General features: G+C 28.7%; 2 protein-coding genes across 11 annotated transcripts in view; one reads left to right on the top strand and one right to left on the bottom strand.

The window, feature by feature from the left end:
- The window catches only part of LOC142319812 (cytochrome P450 4C1-like), a 45,104-nt gene extending 26,292 nt beyond the window's left edge, over positions 1-18,812 (bottom strand). The window contains 2 exon segments of the mRNA XM_075357491.1: positions 18,255-18,378; positions 18,782-18,812. Of these exon segments, the coding sequence (XP_075213606.1) occupies positions 18,255-18,378; positions 18,782-18,812 (155 nt within the window).
- LOC142319376 (uncharacterized) overlaps positions 1-22,782 on the top strand; it is a 226,504-nt gene that overhangs the window by 199,688 nt on the left and 4,034 nt on the right. For 5 of the 10 annotated variants that reach the window (XM_075356598.1, XM_075356592.1, XM_075356593.1 and 2 more), the window contains one exon: positions 21,314-21,443. The exons of the other annotated variants lie outside the window; for them this stretch is intronic. The gene's annotated coding sequence lies outside the window, so the exon portion shown is untranslated. The remainder of the gene's footprint in view (positions 1-21,313; positions 21,444-22,782) is intronic. 10 annotated transcript variants of the gene reach the window in all.

Here is a 22,782-nt window from a genome sequence, read left to right as displayed (position 1 = left end):
TGTTACCTTTCCTATCGAACAATTCTGCTCACTATTTTTAGCTTAAAATTTCCATTTTTTGACAGCAAAGATTTAATCGGTTGTTTGACTTGATGACAGCAGCTCGTAGTCCTTTTTGATCCATCATACATAAAACATTACTTTTCCACAGTTTGTGCAGCTTCCCCTTGCTTAAACTACAATCTCTTCCGTAAGGCCCATTTTTTTATACAACTGCCCAAAAAGGAGTGTAATGAATTTAGGGTGTACGTATGTATGTTTATTCCACCATAGCGGCTGAATGGCTGAACCGATTTAGATGTATGACCCGGCATTGTAATCCTTACATTACCGGAAGTGTCATAAGCTATATAAATATGTGTATATTGTTTACTTGTAACTACAAGACCATAAAGAATCATACATATGATTCTAAATTGATAATAGCATTTTAAGTATCGATTTATTTGAATCAAAAATAGTAGTTTTATGATCTGCTGTGATATTAAATGACTGAATTATGGTAGTAAATTTTATTAATTTACTTCTGTTTAAATAAGTTTAAAAAAAAAATTACAAAATTGTCACTCGGACGCTTATTTATTATCCTTTATTAGTAATTTATCTTATATTAAAGGGCAATGTTTGTCAGCGACGTTTTTTTTTGGCAGTCAAGTTTTTTTTATTTTTAATATTTTTTCTCTTGTTCATCACCTGTAATGAGCTATTTCAAAAACGGTTTGATTTCATTTTGTTTTAATAACAATTTGTATTAACCAATTACGTGCCATTTTGATATACCATCTTTTGTCATCTCTGACGTAAAAATTGAAATCCTCTCGCTGTAGACTAAAGTGCTTTCTGAATGAACATGTTTTAGTGTCTGCAGAGATTAAAACAAACGGTAGTCAGACAGTACTAAGTCAGGTCTCGTATATAGTGGTGCATCAGAGATGGAAATTTGATATATTTAAATTTTCATTGTTAAATCATGTGACTCAAACATTGAGTTTTTACATACATCAATGAACGGTTAAGTAAAAAAAAAATTATTTTACATTAACTTATTTTTTTAAATCAAAATAATAAACATTCTTAATTTTAATAAAAATATTTTTTTTTAGAAGAAGGTATAATGATAATAAAATTGTGTTTAATTTTATAAACAATTTATTAAAAGAAATTTTTTTTTTTATACAATTATATTTTAATATAATAAATAATTTACAAAAACAAAAAAAAATTATGTATATATATTTAATAAAAATGTATTTTTAATTATTTTTCAATGAAAAATTACTAAAAATATATATACGGTAATCTGTTAATTAATTTAACAAATGTAAATTCATAGTTGTAAATTTTTAAAAATTAAGTTTGTGAAAAAGTTTTTATTTTTACTTTTACGACATATAAAGAAATAAATATAAATTTTTACATAACATAGTTCATTAATTACAGAAGCAAAGTTTAATTTTTAATAACTTATAAATAAACATAGAAATCTACATACTATCATAATAGCTGTATATATCTGTATTGCTTATGAAAAATTATCAGAGTGAGAAAAAAGGCAGAGTAGCAGCAGCAACAACATATTTCATATGCTTTATTGTAAACATTTAACATAAATCTCAGGTACAATATCTTTAAATTGGCTTCAAGTTATAAACAAATTTAAAAACAAAAATAAAGAACTGTATTTAAAAAAAGGTGTAATAACAAACAAAAATGTGTATGTTAAAAGTACAATCCACATTATATAATCGTTAACATGTAAGAAATAATAATAATAAAAAATTTGTCCTATGTAAACATATCCCAGTGTGTGAAGTGTGTGCTTAAGAAAAATTAAAGTTATTTTTAATACTCTGAAATCTTAGCTCAAATAAAAATAAACATACAGGCTCACCGAATAAAAATACATGAAACGATAAAGCCTAGCTCCAAAGTAGTTTTGAATAACCTAACTACACCAAAATATAACTCACAATAAGCTATTTAATTCTATTATAAAATACAGTTCATATATTCAATTTTTACAGCTTTTTGGATTTATTTATTACTTTATTTATCTAAAAAAAAAATTCACGAACTTAGATCATCATGATAGATAAGAGAACAAGAATTGTTTTATTTGATTTTTTATTTACTACTTAATGAACATCTTAATTTTACTTCAAATTAATATACTAAAAATATAAAAATTATTTTATATCAATTCAGGTGAGGAATAGTTAAAATTGTTCAAGAAAGATTAGAAGAATTACTTAAATTTAATCTTAAAATATTTATGACATACTGCACGTGTTCTATGCATTTATAAATAATTAATAATGCATTGCGGTTGATACCTTCTATGTTTATATCAATATTTAGAAAATACCAAATAAAAGAGAAACGGGTTCTAGTTATTTACATAACTATATTATCTCTATTTACATGTCACATCCTTTAACAAAATTAAACTGAATTGAACCTATTACAAAATAGAATACCATAAGAAACATAAACTTTTAACACAAAAAAAGTAGTAGAAAAATATCTTACACACAATAGCATTTATGTATGACATTTAATAAAACAATGGTTATCTCGTTATTTATATAATTACAACATAATTATATATTTAATTACGCAGGTCAAATTTTTGCCATCACTGTAGTCTACATATTTATTTATATGACAATTATACTTTTAAAATGAAATCAGTCTATGACTGAAATTTGTATTATTTTTTTTTTAACTTCCATATGATCCTTTTTGAAATTAAAAAATTCCAATTTATGAGTTTTAATTAAACGAGTAACATTTCAAAGCAGTCGTTTCAAAGTTATTTTTCAAACTTACCGTTTCGGAGCTGTAGCTTGTGAAAGTGTGAAAATGTTACTATTAAGATTCTTGACCTGTGAATTGGGCACGTGTTCAAAACCGGTCTAGTCGTTGAACAATGCCGATCTCCCCGGCTACAGTAACAATAGTACTGCTGCGTTGTCATTGTACCACTCTATAACTCTGGAATGCTAAGTCGTACAAGAAAATTGTTTGAATAAAAGTTGTCTGTTTTTTGAGATTGACTTTTCCAAATGCAATACAGACGAAAAACAATTTTTTCCGGTGAAAAAAACAAAAAACCACGTTTTTTTTACAACTTCAGCGCCACCTAGTATTTCAATTTCAAATTATACAGCATTACTTCACAGACATTAATTGTAGAGGAGAATGTCCTGTACAGTTTTTGTTTGAAAAACATTTCTCTAAAATGCATAGATTCAGAGAAAAACGCACTTCAAAAACCTTTTGAGTTTTTCAATAATCTATTGGAGGGGGATGTTAAAAATCTGGGGTTAAGCTTCCCTCATCACTCCTAACGCATGGACAAAAGATCAATCGATAGGTAAGGATTTTCAAATACAGCCTACTTTGATGACAAATTGCCTGTACTATTTTTTTTAAGTTAAAGTAATTTAAAATTTTCTTAAAGATTTGTGCATGTTCATGGAAAATCATAAACGTATGAAAATATAGCAAAATATTTTTTTTTTATTAATTATACAGAAATGTAATGAATTATTAAATTCAACTGTTACCACTGTTGAAAACATGGCTGTCAAATAATGTTACTAAAGATGAAATATGAATCACTTAAGCAGTATCATAATTAGTCACTGAAACAAACTGATAAAATGTAAAAAAATAGTTTTTTTTTTAATTATAGGGTCGTCGAAAAAGGTTGCAGCAATTTAAAATAATCATATCTCAAAAATTACTACATAATTTTTTTAAAAATTCACCGACAAAAGGTTTTTTATGCATCAAAATGTTTCAATATGAGCTGCGTAGGTCACTCTGCAAACATCCAGCTGATAATCGACTTCTGCCCAGGTCTGCTGGATCATTGCAGGCACAACTACAGCAATAGCGGTGAAGTGATCCGTTGTCTTAAATGTTCTCAGTGACTCGATGAGATTATTGAGTACATCAGAGATTCCCCAAAAATAATAAACATAAGGTGCGGTTTGAGATTCGATCATGTGATCGGCCTATTCTTTTTTCATGAATCTATCACAGGGATGTTTATTTAGACGTGTTAAAACTGTATGTTTTTCCACAAGTTGACCAAATTGAACATTGGTGTAATGTTTCAACAAGATGGTGCATCCCCACACTTTATCCTAGGGGATCAACAGGTTCTTAATTGAAAGATTTCATAATAATTTCCTAAAGCACAGAGCAGTTTCTGTGCTTTGGCCTCCAAAAAGCCCAAATTTGACATCCCCTAAACATTTTGTACAAGGATATGTTTAAAACCTTGTCTACAGTAAAAAAATCAGGGATGTACAACATTTATGACAATACATCACCACCGCTATTTTGCCACAGTTAAGCCTGCGATGATCCACCAGTCCTGGGCACAAGTTGATTATCATCTGGATGTTTGCACAGCAACTGACACAGCTCATACTGGAATATTCTAAGGTATGTAGAAAACTTTGAGTCGGTGAATTTTTAAAAAAAATATTTGTTTGATTATCTTTAGAAGTTTCTGAGATATGATTTTTTTTTAAATTGAAGCAACTTTTTTCGATGACCTGTATTTCTTATGCGATAGATTTTATAATGCACAGAATAATTAGGAAAAATTACACAACCGATCTGCGTACATAACCACAGTTATTCATGCTAACCATAAATGACAGTGACTTACAAATAGTGTTGTGATTTTACACCGCTAATATTGCAGCGTATCTATGAAACATAATTACACATATAATTTAAGAAAAAATTAAGAATTTATGATCATCAAGTAAAGAGAATGAAAAATGTGATGGTGTGACAAATTAAATGCATTAGCAGCAAATAAATATGAAGCAAAGTATTTTTAAACTTATGTATATGAATATGAAAAATATCTCAATATCAGTAGTAGCAATTTGGGGAGGTGAGTAAAATTATAAAACAGTACAATGAACTGAATTTCTTATTACTTCACAAATTTATACTTTTGTAATAACATGTAATAATTTATTTGTTTTACATAACAAAATAAAACTACAAATATATATATGTGTACTATTGAGAATAATGGGCTTAAAATTACTAGGTTTTAATGATCTGCCAGTAAAGAGAATGAATAATTTAAAATTTAATCAAATATTTATATTTTCAAACAAAAATCAGTAAAATTTTGTAAAATATTACTTAAATTTTTAATGATGAAAATAATTATAATTTCATTACTATTAATATTAAAAAAAACCTTTTTTCATACCAAGCTAAGACAAAAATTAAAATATATCTACAAATTTGTTTCTTTTACTTCATTATTACAATTAACTATATATATAATTTATCAATTCAAAAATGTAATTGACCCTTCTATTTTAATTCTAGGATAAATGAGTTTTTACATACCAAAAGAATGTGCAAAAACTTTTACAAAATGAAATTATTTCAAATTTAAATTTACAATTTGTTAAAAGTTGTCTATTTCTGTTTAAAATATGTTAATTTAATTTGTTCATTTATTTTGTCGATAAAATAGAACTTAAAAAAAACATTATTTTATATCAGTTGTCATTAGCTTGTTCTAATAACAGGAAGAAAGATTCTGTTAAAAAATTATCATTTCCACTAATCGTACTGTGTATAATAGGATATTTTAAAAATAATTTTATTTTTATTATTTCATTTTTTTTTTAAATTTATAATCTACAACCATGTAAATAACATATCATTCATGCTTGGAATGATTTTCTAATAAAAAAATCATTGATATACAACATTTGTATTGGAAATCTTTTATTTCAAATCAGGTGAGATGTTCACAAACTCTGATAATTATTATAATAATATCATATGATTTACACACAATATTATTATTGACATCAATAAAATGATATTTGAAAGTAATGCAATATTTGGGGAAGAAATGCGAGAAAATACAAAAAATAATAATTAGCGATTAACTATTTAATTTGTAACAAATTCAGGAAATTTATTTTGTTTTTCATCAATAGCGGCTTTATTTTTAATCGCATGTAAAAATAAAGAGCACCAATAGATAGCTGAGAATTTTCTAAGAGCAAACCTAAAATTGCTAGCAAATTTTACAATAAGTACTAAAATCTTGCCACAGCTACCACACATAACTCAAGGGCATGCAATAAATAAACTTTGGTAACTCAGTTCCTATTAGATAATTTAAAAAATGAAAATGTACAGATTCATAAGACTCAAGGCTATAGATTAGTCAATCTTTTAAAGTATTTTTAATTCTGATTGCCTTTTAATCCAGATAATGTGAAAATTTGCAAGTTGCTGATAAAATTCTTATAACAATAAACAAATTGCAAAAAATTAAAAAAATTCAATATAGCATTTTGTCTTGAGCTTACTACCTATTAGTTCCATTCGGTATAACTCTTTTATTTGTTTATTTATCGTCATTTGAAAATTGTATTTTTTAAGAAAAAGTGTGTTTTGGTACCTTGGCTAATGCTCAAAACAGATCATTATTAATTCAGTTTATTCATTTAAAAAGTATTTTAATTGTTAATTGTAAGGCAAAACACATGTACTTTATGGCAGAGATGGTTTTTCAAAAAATTTCAATAGGAAGTAAAAAATATCAAATTTTTCATTTATTGAAAATCGATGAAATTATTAATTTATCCATTTAGTCTATGATGTAAGATTTATCGGTGCCTTTTATTTTTACATGCGATTAAAAATAAAGCAAAAAATTAAAACTTTTTTCCTTAATTTGTTAATAAACAAATTAAATAATTATACCCTCATGTTTGCTAGGACACACTTTTATTCTACATACTTCTTCCAAACCCATTCCAACAATTTATTTTCTGTAGTGAATTTTTTCAAGGTTGAAGCCTTTTTGAGTCTCTGTTGACTCACTATATGCTCCATGAGAATATTTGGTGCTCTATGTGCTTCTTATTCAAACATTTTCAAAAATAAAGTTACACCTCCTTTTCATGTGAATTTACACGACTGGATTTCTTTCTGTTTTCAAAAATGAAAACTACACTGAAAGGAAACTGTTTCCAAATAATGTGAGATAAAAAAAATTTACTACTGAATATATAGATATACTTCTATAGTAAAAAAAAAAACCTATTACAGTGTGAGAACACTAGTTCAAAGGTGATAAATCTAACTAAACTGTACAAACATAAATAAAAAATTTTGTTTTGCTGTAGGCAAACTTCTTATCAATAAACAATATTATAATAGTTTAACGTTACCTGAACTCGTGTCTTTTTTTGTCTCTGGTACCACATTACAAATTAGAAATACGTATAAAGAAAATTATTTTATAAATACTTAATCATTTTACAATAATAACAGAAATCTTATTTAAAATCACAGAGATAAAATATTTATTAATATCTAATTTTATAATATAATTAACATATCGATTACGATTAACTCCTTAAGCAGGTCATTCCCAGTTCTTATACTGCAAGAATGTAATCGAGTAAAAGCTACATAAAAAAACTAACCAAACATACTACTTCTATACAATTTTAATATTAGTTTATATACCTACCGGTTAAAAAAGTACAGGATTTAAACTTAACCAGTTTTTTATTCAAGTTACATAAACTGACTTTATTTAACAAAAATTAATTTTTTTGTACAGTATATTCTTTTAAGAAAACATTTTTCTTATTAAACCTATACCTAAATTACATACGCTATCCTTCTAGATATTTAAAAAGGATTAATCAAAGTACCTTTTTGATTTTATGGAAAAAGAAGTATGCCAAATGATTTTTTATAGTGTGAGATAATATATACAAATCTGGATCATGGACAGTCAAAGAAATAATTGTATTTTGAAATGTGATTAAGGGAAAGAGTAGCAGAAAAGAATATTATATGTAGGAATTGTCTTTAATGAAGAAAAAAGGAAAAAAAGGATTGCAATATTGTAGGTAACAGAAAGCAAACAAAGAAAAATGATGATAAAAAGACTGAGAAAAATGGGTGTTCACAAAACTTATTTTTATACATCTCTTACAACATCGCAGAAAAAAATACACAACTATTACTTAAAAGTATAATTTATTCTAATTCCAAATAATGTAAAAATGTCACTACCAAAAAATATTTGAAACCATTTCTAAAATACTTTGCATTAAATTTTTTCATTCAAATTAAAAAAAATATTTTATTTAATAATTTAACCCTCTAACCAACACACTTGTACATTTATGATTTTTCAAAAATGGCACCTGACACGAAATTCACAAATATTCAACTATTGTTTTACCTGATATATTTGTAAGTTACTGTATCGATAAATGTAATGATTTATTAAAAGATTTCATTAATAAAGGTTTTTAACCCAAATGTTAAAAACTAAGTAAGGCTATTTAGGGCCACTACACGCTTTAGTCTAGTCTTTCAATCTAGTTCTCACTTACCGTACTATTCCAAAATCTTTCTGATGATGATAATGGAAAAATATTACAAAAAATTAATCATAATTTTGATGAAGCAGTATGTGAACAATGAAAATATTGAGGATATGGAACAAAACAAATCAAATGTAATGATGGATTTGTATGTAAAAAAAAAAGTAACCAAATTTTATTGAGGATGTTTTCCATTAGATATATTTTGAAATCTACAGAGGGGTCCAAAACGATGTACTCACTGTTTGCTAGTCCATATCTCATGACAAATCTGACTTAAAGTGACAATTTTTGGCACTAAGAGAGACTTATGGTATGTGTTAGAAATGACCACCAGCAGCTTCTATACAACGCCCATGGTGCCAAACTGCACACCAAACTACAGCTGTTAGTGTATCTGGCATAATGGCAGCACATGACTGTGACTTTTTCACGTAGGTCATTGATTGTTGCAGATTTTTGTCAATACATGTCAGTTTTGACGGTCCCCCAGAGGTAGAAATCCGGAAGTGTCAAATCAGGAGACCAAGATGGGTATTCAACAGCTCTCAACCCATCCACCCACGTCCAGGTAGTTTTATTGAGGTACAACCTGACATCTCGATGGTAGTGAGGCGGGCCTCTGTCATGTTGCATGTAAAAAAGTTCATCACCATACAGATTTTGGATGGCAGGCAAAATCCTTGTCTGAAGCATATCAAGATACGCCCACCAGTTACAGTACCCTTGAAGAAGAAGGGATCAATCAAACCATGCACTTAAAGACTATACCATACAGCAACCCCTGATAGATTCACTGCCCTGTCCACATGAACGTGAGGATTTTCAGGAGCCCTGAAAATCCTGACGCTCCTGAATCATGTGGGCTGTGGGCTCCTGATTTTCAGGAGCCCACAGGGGTACCGTTAATTTTTAATTGCGCCTCATCAGTCCACTCAAACTTCCCTGCAAATTCCTCATCCTCACCAACCATGTGCAGAAACCATTCACAGTACTCCATCCTTCGATCTGGGTCGTCACAGTCTTGGAATGTACGCTTTCCACTCTTCAGAATGTGTCTTACACTTGACCGCCGGCTCACCCCACATTTGCGTGCTCTCTGGTTCACTGATTTTTACAGTGATCGAGCAAAATGTTGCAACACCGCAGCACTGGATGCTGGACCTGTAGCTGTTCACGTTCCTTGTTCAATCCTTGTTCCAACAATCCTTGTTCCAAACTCTATCTGCCGCTGGCACTGTACCTCATGAATGTTCTTGTACTTCTAGTACCACTTCAGTACAGCCTTGCATTCAACAAATGAAAGTGAACCTCAGCCATTGTTACTACTCGACTGTCTTCTGCTGCACTAGCTAATATGACTGACTCATTCCACTACTGGCATAAATTGCCAGCTCTGCCTACCACAACAAATTTAATATCTTACAACTACACATTACATTAGTGAGTGTAAGTCTTTTTGTTTAGATACTATTTAATTATAAACAGTGAATACATCTTTTTGGACTCCCTCTGTATAATTGTTTCTGGTTTTCTAAACAAATTTGAAATGATTTTTTTTTAAACAAAAATGAAATTCTAAAAAACTTTGATATTACATTTTCTAACTAATATTTTTACAATTACAGTTTACATTATGAAATTATTTTAAAACAAACAAAGAAATCAGAAAATCTCTTTGAATTCAGTTAACATAATTTATTCAAAAAATCTGTAAAAAATCTTTAAAAATTAGTTTTTGTCCTGTTGGAGATAATTGTAAAAAAATAAAACGGAATTACCTAGCTTGGTTAGAAGTCAGTGTTAAAATACTAGTATTTTTATTAATAAAATTTATAGACATAATCACAGAGTTAGATATAGATTTAAAAAAGGAGAAAATATGCACAAAAAAAGAAATTAAAGTAAAAACTAATTGGTTTTTTCTGAACTAGGAATAAAATTAATAAAAAAAAAAATTAAGAACAATGACTATATTTGTATAAATACTGAATTTTCAACATTATCTTTCTACTACCAGAATCTCATTTTTAGATTATTTAACAGATAGACTACCAATGACACATTTGAATAAAGGTGGGCCATGTGAACCAAACACGAGTCACAGTTCAAGATTTACTTCCAACCCTTATGCTACATTACTGCATCGCATAACAATCCATTACAAAATATATTTCAAAATTATAATATCACAGTATATAGTAGTTTATTTACCCTGCTTTCTCCCCCGAGTGAATCATGTTAATTCTTAAATATTAATAGATATATAAGATAGAAGACTAAGGAGTAAAACAATTTTTGTTCTTTAAAAGAAAAAGTAAATTTAATGAGCTGTCATTAAAATTTTGATGATAAACAGAAACCATATTTTATTTTAAAAATTTTATTTCAATTACATTATGATTTTACAAGAAAATAGTTTCTTATTAGAAATCATTCAATTTACTGTAAAATCTAAAAAACAACTTCCTTTCCATGTTCGATAAAAATTTGAACAACAAGACTTATGAAAAGCAGTCAAAGGCTCATTTCGGCAGAATCAACAGCATTTACTGACACATTGTCATCAGGCTCATCTACATACATCAGGCAGAATATTGAACCTGTATTTAAAGTTTTAGAAGATTATGCTCATCGAGGGCTGTATTTTATTACTAGTTACTGCAATTTTAAAACGTTACAACAAAATTATTTAAATGTTCTTCAAAGATGAACCGAACAATTATCCAATTATAATTAAAATATTCAAATGCGATAGCCCAAATGGAAACGTTCACAGATATTATATGGCAGTAATTTTTTTTTATATAATAATATTACAATTTTATAAACTAATACATTTAAATCATAAATAACACTTATTTTTTTACATTCTATAACAGAGAATTTCATAAATACTGTTCTTATCATCTATTATCCACAACTTAAAATTTCCCACATCGTAGATTTCTACATATGCATACACACGTATTAAAAAAAAATAATAAATATAACTTGGGTTGGATTGTATTTATTTAATCCAGAATTTTCACACACTACTACAATTAATATTAAGAACTTAATTAAACAAAATATTATGTTAAGTGGATTTTATCCACTATTTTTTTTTTAACCATCTTGTAAATTCTATACTAAATTTAATCTTATGCATCTAATTTTAAACATAATTTTATAATACAACTTAGATTGTAAAAAAAATCAATAATTTTACATTATGCAGATGTAAATTTAAAAATTTTAGAAATCAATCCGATTTTTTTCTACTGAACAGAATTACATAATCAACAGTAATCGAATTTGACCTGGCACCATCAAATTCAAATAAACAAGTTTATAATGCAGGCCTACCTATTATTAATTCAAACTGGCTCAGCCTGAACAACATTTTTTTATTATTTTTTTTTTTTTTAAAGTACATAATTTGTTTTTCCATGTGTTTTTTTTTTTTTACCTATTTACTACAATTTTTTTCTTCTAGTAGTTGTCATTCTATAAATAGCCAATAATTAATAATTAATTAAGAGAAATTGTACATCTATTATTTCATTATTTTTTTCTAATATATATATATATACTTTACATGCATATGTATACACACCTTACTAAACAAAACACTTTGTCAATATATTATTAATTGGCCTCCTGTGCCGAAAACAACAATCTTCATTTTCATATCGATATATTTCTGATTACGTTATAAACTGGATTATGGTGTTTATAACGACAATGATGACAAAGAAGATGTTAATAATGATAGCAGCGATAAACAACGGCAATGAAGATGAATACAGCGGTTGGTACGATGATGCTGCTGGAACCACGTAGACACAGGTATTACTTAAATCTGTAAAAAAAAAACATTGATAAAAGAAAAATGTAAACAATAACAATCATTGTTCAATGCAACAAACGGTTATTCCAAAATTAAACTATTAAACTTCTATAATTACACCACTTAAATTTCAATGTAACAAAATGGTCATTGCAGAAGAAAGACTGTTTTCTTTTTCTCATAAAACCATAAACTAATAAACAAGGGTTCAATGATTAAAGAAATGAATGACTGTAGAAAGATAATTATTTATTCAATAACAATGGAACTAATAATACTTTTCAACATAATCCCCAGCGACACTTAAGTATTTGTCGCATATTTTTTGTCAGCTTTGTTATTCCAGTAGTAAAAAATTCTTCACCTCATTGTCTAAGACATTTCTGTACTGCAATCTTGACCGGCGTATTGTCATAAACTCGGTGTCATATAAAAACTCTTTGAAAGGACCAACCAAACAAAAGTTTATCGGTGCAAGTTTAGAATGTAAGGCCGATGTGGTAACACATCCCACCCTGACTTTTGAATAGTTTTGAGCTGTATGGGAACAAGCATTTCATGCAAAATAATAAGGCATTTTGAAAGAAAACCAGGATGTTTACTTCTATTTCGCTTTATATTTTAGATTATCACAAAAGTACTTGCTGCTGACTGTACATTGTTCTTCCAAATAATTGCAATAATTTTGGACTTTAGCAGCTTTTACTGTGAGCAGAGGACAGTGGCCTCCTTGTTCCCCAAATTTGTCTAGCTGCAATTTTTTCCTTTAGGTTATTTAAAGGATTGAAGTTTATAAATCAAACTTCTCCACTATCGATAACTGAGTGTGAAAATTCACAATAAGAGACTGAAGTCATTGAAAACATTTTGTGTCAGGTGACTCTCAGCATGACTTTAGCATTGATGCATCAGCTCAACAAATAAAAAAAGATAAAAAGATTGAAGTGATTAAAGTCTATATTAATTGTTCATATAAAATAAATGAAATAATGTTAATGTAAATATATAAACATAAAAAAATCATAAAAAGACAATTCATAATTCCGAAGGCGGTAATGAAAATTAATTTTGAGCATACATTTATGTATATTTTGTTCAGAATGCAGTTCAATTGTGCTTCTTTTTTGTAATTAGTATTATTTGAAAATTTATCGACAGAGGAACGTTGTTTCTGTAAAAGAAAATTATTTAATTGTATTATAAATAAATTGGTGGGAAGATTTGTTTAAAATGATTCAGTAATTCAGAATCACAATAAGTCCCTTACTTGTAAGTTGACGTATTGTGTTTAGTTATACGAAAAGAGAACTGTTGTCTGGTTCAGTTAACAATTTTTTTTTTCAGCAAAGATTGCATATTCATAAATAGAAACACAAGAATCGAATAAGATATTAATTTTCTAAATATAGGTCTACACGATTCATACTTATAAACACCAGAGAATGATCTGACAGCCCTACAAAGAATGAACCCTAACAGACTATTTGCACACTTTAAAAACCTAAAAAATAATAACAACTGACTAGAGAAACTGAGAGAGACAGAAGAAATGAAAATAATTCAGGAAGACTACAAAGAACATTTACGTGAGAAAGAATTGCAAAATATCTGTTTCCAGGAAAACAAAAACCACGGAAGAAATATTTTTTACCCGGACAGAAGAAAAAAGTAAAATACTGGAAAACGATGAAGGAGATATGGAAGAAAAAGAAACTGAGCAAGTGAAATAACATGTATATAAAAAAAATTTGATCTAACAAGCGAGATTAGAACTACAATTTAACCAAACATAAATCATGTAAATTTTCTGATATTAATATAGTTATTTAACCCCCTTACTGGTTTTTGACAATATAATTTGTCAATAACTACCTTGATAAAAATTGCCCTTGATAAAATAATTTATCATCCGCTTTTTTGCTGAAAAGTGCTACTGACGAAATAATTTGTCAATATGAATTGACTTTATTTATTCTGTTTGTTGATATGTTGCTGCAATGTGCAAGATTAAAAAATTTTTAATCTTTTTAATTATTATGACTATGTGTTTTTATATATTTACAACTATAAGTTTTAAATTTTAATGTGTGATTTATAAAAAGAATATGTTTTATTAACTGATGATGAGGGAAACCCTCGAAAGCGCTTTTATATAATAACAACATACTTAAGGTGAGGCATTATTGAATTCTGTACTCTTGGTGGTAAACTTTTTATACTTTTGTCTTTGACATAATCAGTACAGAGGGGAAATACAGACAAATCCAATAACAAAAAAAAAACTGATTCTTCTAAGATATACATATACAGAAACAATATATATATACATATTGTTTGTCTGTTGTTAATGCATCAAGCGAGAACCAACTGACCAATTACTTTCAAATTTGCAGGATACATTCATCTTATCCCAAAGAAGCTTTTAAACCATCACCCAAGGCCCTGGCTGCCTTGTAAGTTAAAATATAACTTAACTTTGCCCCCAAGGTGGGTGAAATTATTTATTAAAGATACTCATTAAGGAAAGGAAAAAATAGACTAATCCTTTTACTTCATTATTATATTTCTGCACCTTGCAAAAAAATAAGAATTTTTTCATCGTCAAAGATGTGTGTCCTTTATTTACCATAGTTCCCATTATTCTACCTTTTGTAATTTAGGTCCTTTTTCAGACTTCTGTAAAGCCTGAATACTATAACTATTATTTTTCAGTATTATTCTCATAACCATGAGAATAACATACAGTGCGGGGGAGTCTAGGATATGGAGTCATCTGGTGAGATGGAAATGGCCACCGAAGCAAAATCTGCAGGTGTCTAGGACACCAGTCCCCCTGGAAAATTGGGAATGGCAATCGAAGCGATGTCTACAGCCATGGGGTAGACCTTGAGGTGCCCCTGAGTTGGCTCTGGGATTCTCGCATGGGTTGACCTGAGCCTCGAATGGTCCAGGTTCTGGTTAGACGGTTAGTCTCTTATAAGAGACCTAACATGTGTTATCCCTTTGGGCAACCAAGTTACAGGGTTACAAAAATTAGAAAAAGTTTTAAATGATTATATTTAAATATACACTTTAAAACATTATAATATTGTACAAATATAAAACCCTCTGCCTACTATCATATTTTTGAAATTGTACTATCAATAACTGAAGGCAAACGTTCACAACAAAAAACTGAAATTATTGACAACATTTTGCATCAGGTGACTAAGTATGATTTCTTTAGCATTGCCGCATCAGCTCCACAGAGTGCTAACTTAAAATATAATTTGTAATAATATGGTAAATATGTTAACTTTTCCTAATGTAAATACAGAATTAAATTTTATTTTATTTTCACTTCAATAATAAAATTAAATGTCACAACTCTGTTGAATCTGAATCAAGTTAGGTTTTAATTACTAACTTGATAAATATTCAAATATGACAAGTGATTGCAAATACCATCTGTTTACCCAGCGCTTATTAAAATCAGAACTCTATCAAAAAGTTAAAATACATGCATTTCAGATATCACTGAAGTTTAAAAACAACACTTTTGCCCTCAAATGTTAACCATTTATCATTCACACACAACTTAATAAGTTGATATTAATTAAATAGAAAGAGAATTAAAAATAATTTTTTTTTGTAACAGAACACATGCATGCGCGCATACACACACAGAAATGAAATTAACAAGAGACTAACTCATGTTTGTTATAATATCCAATAATTATAAATACTTATATGACCCGGATAAAATTCCATCTTTTCTTCTGTCTTCACAGTGTGTAAATCATTTATTTCAAATTCAGTGGTTTTCATGTTAAGATTAATCTGCGGTGAAACTTCATCATTAAATGAGATCTCAGACTCCTTTAAATAAGATAAAAGAAAAAACCTTATAAAAAAATGTGAAAAACTAATTATTATTCGATAAATAATCTTTTTTTATTCTGACTGGAACTTAATAATACCATTATATAATTATATTATGTCATCGCAAAATAAATTAGTAATAATAAAACAAATTATTAGATAAAAAAGATGTGATTAAAGAACAGTACTGTTGTATGGTTCAGTTTAGGTGGATATTGTTATTTGTTAAGAATAAGAAGTGACAATTGTTTTTAGTAAAGATTGCATATCCAAAAATATAAACACAAGGATAGATTCATGCCGATCTCCATGGCAGATTAGTTAACTTTTATCAGTAGGTCTGGGCTTGAATACTGGTCAAGCATATCATTTTACAAAAACTATTTTTACAACTATGCTACAAAATTCATTATCATCCATGAGTAAATGTAAGCAGCCATAAGTTTGTGGTTACTGTAGAAATAAAGATTAATAAATAGTATATGATTATACCATGCCGTATTAATATTTTAAAATTTTGTGTAAATCTTTGTTTAACAGATTATTAGATCTTAATTTATGTACCCCAAAATTTTCCTTTCCTGTATGCTCTATCTATTTTACCAATGTTAACAACCTGATCGGTTATATTTATATATACTGGGTGAGGGCTGAAAAGTAACTTACACCGCACTATAATTTTTTTTATAATTGAGATAACTGAGTGCGATTTGAAGCATTCTTCCTTGAACCAAGAAGCTACTTCAGTGAAAGCATATTTCACTATTTTTGATTTTTGGGTGGCAAGGGGCAAAGGCAACTCAAAAATTTCAAATGAGACCAATGGTATTTGATGTACCTTTTTAAATAGCCTGATGAGACGAGAAAAATGATACAATTAAAATTAAATTCTGATTGCCCAGTCCAAAATGGCAGCCAACAATGTGTTCGTCCCAGATAGCTAAACTATGCTTGGATGCTCCTCTGTAATTTTTTTGTAATTTGAGGTATCCTGATTCTCTAATTGGAAATCTTCTCTGATAAGAGGGACTAACTCATTAAGCCCCACTTTAGAGTATTTGGTCTTCAGGGGGTTAGGAAGCCCGAACAGCTTAAAAATTTTAAATGGGACATGGATCATGAGCATGTGATAATTTTTTTTAAACATCTTTTCGAGACAAGCAAAACAATTTCAAAAAAATGAAATTCTAACTATTTAAACCAAACTGGTGGCTACAAATGTCATTCAATATGTTAAACTTACATTAAACTTAAGCTTACAGTCTTGAGATTAATTAAATTGCAATTTGAAAATAATTAATCGTCCTATAATCTCTTGAATCAAAAATACCAGCTAATAAAATTATTTCAGTTAAAAAATGTTATTGATTATCACATGTTAAATGTTCAAACTGCCCTCCCTGTTCCTCTGTGCAGTAATACAAACGTTGCTTGAAAGCTTCCCGGGCATTCTGAAAAGTTTCTGGTGAAATCTTACATTTAAAAAAAATGCATTCTGTTAATTTTTTGAGAGAAGATGTGTATGAGTTATAAACAGTTATTTTTAAATGCCCCCATAGGAAGAAATCAAGGAAATTTAGGTCTGGTGACCTGGCTGGCTATTCAATACTATTGCGTCAGCTTATCCAATGATTTGGAAACTGTTAGTTAAATTCATTTCTCACACTGTGAGCATAGTGTGAAGAAGCATCATCTAACTTGAAAAAACACATCTCTCATGAATAAAGATTGTCGTTTGGTCTATGAGCTAACTCAGTCAAACTGCTGAAAGTTAGAATTATCTGCTCATTCAGCAAAGCATTGTACATATCACTATCAAAGTTACCATAAGTGACAAATGGCCCAATAAGATGTCACGTATTATTCCAGATCACACATTTAACTGCGCTAGATGCTGGGTATGACATTCATGAAATCAGCGATGGTTCTCTTGGGACCAGTACCTATTATTATGTTTATTAGGAGCTCCATACAAAGTAAATGAGGCTTATGTTCATTGCCAGCAAGAAATAGTTCTTCAGGTTAATTTCTGTGTCAAAATTTCATTGAATTCAACCTCCAATCAAAATCATCTTTAGTAAGTTCTACTAATTGAAACTTGCATGGATGGTACTTGTTTTTTTAATACTTTTTGAACTGACCACCTAGATAAATTATTATTTTGTGCAATTGCTCTTGCTGATTGTTCATTATTAACAGAGATTTCTGCTAATATTCCTTCTTCAATAACTTCATGTGTACCGGGTCGGCCAGGCTTTTTATCATCTAAAACCAATATGTTATTTTTTCAATTAAATTTGTGAATGTGATCCTGAAAATTGTACGATTAGGATGCCATGTATTAAATGCATTAGCTGTTTCTTTGTTAAGTTTTTATTTCTCCAAATAAAAATACTATTTCTACTCTTACTTGAACTGAAAAAAAAACATTGTATTTTACTCTAGAATCCTTTTTTGTAGATTATGACTTTTAACTAAGTTAAAAAACAAAACTAGGTTTCTAAGTTAGGTTAAATTTTTTTAATCTAAAGTTTATGAGGATTTTGATTTCTTTAATCTTTTTAGATTTTTTGATCTTTGTAATTTAAACTTTTTTAAGTTTTCTAATAAAAAATACAAAACTTCATCCAATAACTAATGGAACTACACCTTAACATCTGTACCTTACCTTTGTTTAATAGTTGATCAGCTGTTGACATTGCCAACTTATGAAACAAAATTGATTTTCTTAAAAGTTTCTTATGAAATAATATTTTAATATTAAAAAAATGAGTAATTAATAATTTAGTTATTTTTAAATGCAAGACTAAGTTTAATTAATAGAAGTATTGAAAAAATTTAAATAATTAAATTTAACATTTTTTAATTAACATAATGACATTTGTGATTACTATTGGTTAAATAGTCAGAATTTCATTTTTTTCTCCAATACTGTATGCTTGTCTTACAAAGACCTTTAAAATCAAGGTATCACATGACTATATACCCCATTTAAAATGTTTTAGCCGTCACTGCATTCCGCCCCCCCCCTGAAGGCTAAATACTCTAAATTGGAAATTGGAGAAGATTTCCAAAGAGAATCGGAATACCTCAAATAACAAAAAGATTGAAGGAGAACATATAACCATATATTAGTTCTAATTATCTGAAACACACTATTGGCCGCCATTTGGGATTGGGCAATCAGAATTGTTTAATTGTGTCATTTTTCTCATCTCATCAAGCTCTTTAAAATGATACCTCAAATGACCATTGATTCCATTTGAAATTTTTGAGTTGCCCCCATTCCATGACCTAGAAATAAAAAAAGCATTAAATATACATTCATTAAAGTAACCCCTCAGTACAAGGAAGAATGCTGCAAACCGCATCTCAGTTATAAAAAACGCTACAGGAGGGTGTAAGTTACTATATATATATATATATTCAGGTGGCTATATATATATATAAATTAATGAGATTAGAAACAACTAGAATAACTAAGTGCAAATTTTACAGAAAGTTAAAAAAAAAAATGGTTTTGTTTGAAATCCATGAAAAGAAAAAGCATTTTTTAAATGTAATATAGCAAAGAATGGTCTTTGCTATATTACTTTACCATATGGTAAAGAATTTTTAGACTTGTTTTGATACTCTCGTTACCCAAAAATAAAATTTTTTGATGTATCGTTTCGACAATGGTTGTTACAAGAAATTTTTTGTAGTAGTATGTGTTTAATTCTGATGTTATGAAATTATTCTATCAGTTTTGTGATAAAAGACTACATGTAATGTAAAATACTATTTTAAAATACAAATTAAAAAGTTAAAACCTTTTTTTCACAAGAACTGAAAGTAAGATATAAAACTATTGTAGACTTAAAAAAATTCAAAATTTATCACTAAAGGCAACTGTTTTTATTTTAGAAAATAAAAGGTAATAAAATGTGGTTTAAAAGAAAATCAAAAGGTTTAACCTAATACAAAACAGTAGGCCTACTTTCTTAGTATTTATAATAAAGAAATAATAAAAATAAAATACATTGAGTACATTTTTACTAATACATTTGGTCAGCAAACTAATATTTACAATGAAATGACCCAAAAATAGAAAATAAACACTAGAATGTAATATTATGTGACTACATAATATTACAGTAATAATTATTATGTAATAATGAGTAATAAAAGCCAATATCTAATAACAATAACCATTGACTATAATAATATAATGTATTACCATTGGCCAATATTTAAAATAATAAAAATAAAAACAAGAAAAAAGCATACATTAAAAACCAGTAAACTACTGGAACAACAAATTTATGATGTATAAGTACATGAATAAACAACAAATATATGAACTTAAAAATGAGTTGCGACGTCAAGAGGACGCCGTTGGTCAACAGCATTGTGGTAAATTTTAGAGTGAGGGTGGACTGTATATGTTCACAGGAGATGAATGAAGACAACACCTTGTTGATTACTGAAGGATTGTTTAATTGTACGCCGTCTTGGTGGTTTAAAAGAATTTTGTAACATAACACTTGTAACTTATAACCTAATTTTAAAGATAGAAAACATAAGCTAAATAAAACTTAAATAATAATATTCATCCAAACAAGAATTGAGAGAGTCCATCTGGACACGACTGCCTTGGGTCAAGTATGAGTACAGACTGGTTTAAGACGCTCTGTACTGTGTTCAAGGAAGCAGCTAGTGACATAAAGTGGTATGATGCTCTGGCGACCATAGTTTGCTTGGGCATCCTAGCCACCGCTAGGTTTCAGCACCTGACGGCAGGAGGGGGTGAAAACGTAAAAAAATGTAAAATAAAAAATACATAACATTTTAATACGAACAGTTTTTTAAAACACTTAATTTTCAATGGGTTCTTCAGTTGACCAATTACTTATTTTGAAATAAAAATCTTTTTATTCATCTTCAACACAGGCTTAAGCTGTTCAATGTATAAATTGTAGGGTGTAAAGAACTGCTTCTGGTCTTTTTGTAACATTTTGTGATACGATTCATTACAAAAAACTGTTTCTTTTGTAAAGAAGTGGCTACCAACCTTTGAAATCCATTATTTCTTCTATTTTTAATGTTTCGACTTTAAAGTTTTTACTAGCAGATCTTATAATATTTTCATACTGATCAGGAGTGTAAATTGTATTATTCTTCTTGAGTGTTTTAATAGTCCCAAAATTTTGATCATTAGGAAGAAATGAATCTCTTCTGCTCAGGAAGTAAAGTTTAATAACATTGAAGTGTACTGTATCAACAAGCGCTAAGCAGAACCTCATTAATGTGTTATTCTTGTTCCATCCAGGACATCCATCACTGAACAGGTATAATTTTCTAATGTTTTTTGAAGTAGAACTTTTAATATATTTCAACAATATAGAACATACCTCATTTGCTTCTTTTTTGGAAATCCCTAATGAAAAATAAATAATTCAGTTATGTGTGTTTTTAAGTTATAAATACCAAAACAGTACAGCCATAACTGATCAAATAGAAGACATCTTGTTCTGGAATGTGCAGTAAGGGCATGTTCTGGATATAATCGAAGCAGATTCCTAAAGTATAATCTTCAGTTTTATTTAATTATGTAATTTGGTGAATGTTACTGTAGTATTTTTTTGCCCGTCTTTTATGAACTAGTAACTGTGCAATAGGAGCTTATTTTGCAGAATCACTTAGACTTGAGCTTTTTATCTGAACAGTAACTCTTCACATCTAATGCATTTATCAACCTGAGGCCAAACAAAGTGTAAGTGAAAATTATTTTAAAAATATTTCAGATAAAATTCATACTTAACATATACATTAAGATAGGCTTTCAGAAACAAAGAATGTCTAATTTTTACATTAAGCCTAGCATCAAGTAAATTAATTTCCTCTCCAGCATATATGTTGTTTTTACAGAAAATGACAAAATACATTTGTGAATTTTATAGTACATATCACCTCTTTTTCTTTTTCCTATTTAGCCTCCGGTAACTGCCTTTCAGATAATACTTCAGAGGATGAATGAGGATGATATGTATGAGTGTAAGTGAAGTGTAGTCTTGTACATTCTCAGTTCGACCATACCTGAGACCTGCGGTTAATTGAAACCCAACTACCAAAGAACACCGGTATCCACGATCTAGTATTCAAATCCGTGTAAAAATAACTGGTTTTACTAGGACTTGAATGCTGGAACTATCGACTTCCAAATCAGCTGATTTGGGAAGACACGTTCACCACTAGACCAACCCGGTGGGTCAGTACACATCACCTGGTATAGCATTAGCTTCTGAATTTGTTACTCTTTTATCATGAGGTGTTTTACATTTTGATAAAACATTACATAATCAACAGATATGAGCTTCTGTTATACCATGAAGTGATAAAAATGGTTTTTGCACACCTTAACTTTTTCACATTTAAAAAAAAATACAATAAGCAAAATTACATTTTCTGTTTTAAGCTTCGCTTTTCATTGGCCTATGTGTGTTAAAATTAGCTTTTTCAATAACTTGTAAGAAAATATCTTGTTCATTTTTATTGCTAAATTTATCAAAGAAGTTTAAAATTTGTTGCTTATTTTCACTATCAAATTTAGGAAATGGTTGATTTTATACTTACAGTCTGGACCAGTCACACTAACTTCAATAATGTTACCTTTACAGTTTCTGAACT

Source organism: Lycorma delicatula, chromosome 2 (assembly GCF_047948215.1).
Source record: "Lycorma delicatula isolate Av1 chromosome 2, ASM4794821v1, whole genome shotgun sequence".
NCBI classification, from domain to species: Eukaryota; Metazoa; Arthropoda; class Insecta; order Hemiptera; family Fulgoridae; genus Lycorma; species Lycorma delicatula.
Note: the sequence above shows the minus strand (reverse complement) of the source record. Positions and strands in the feature narration are given on the sequence as shown.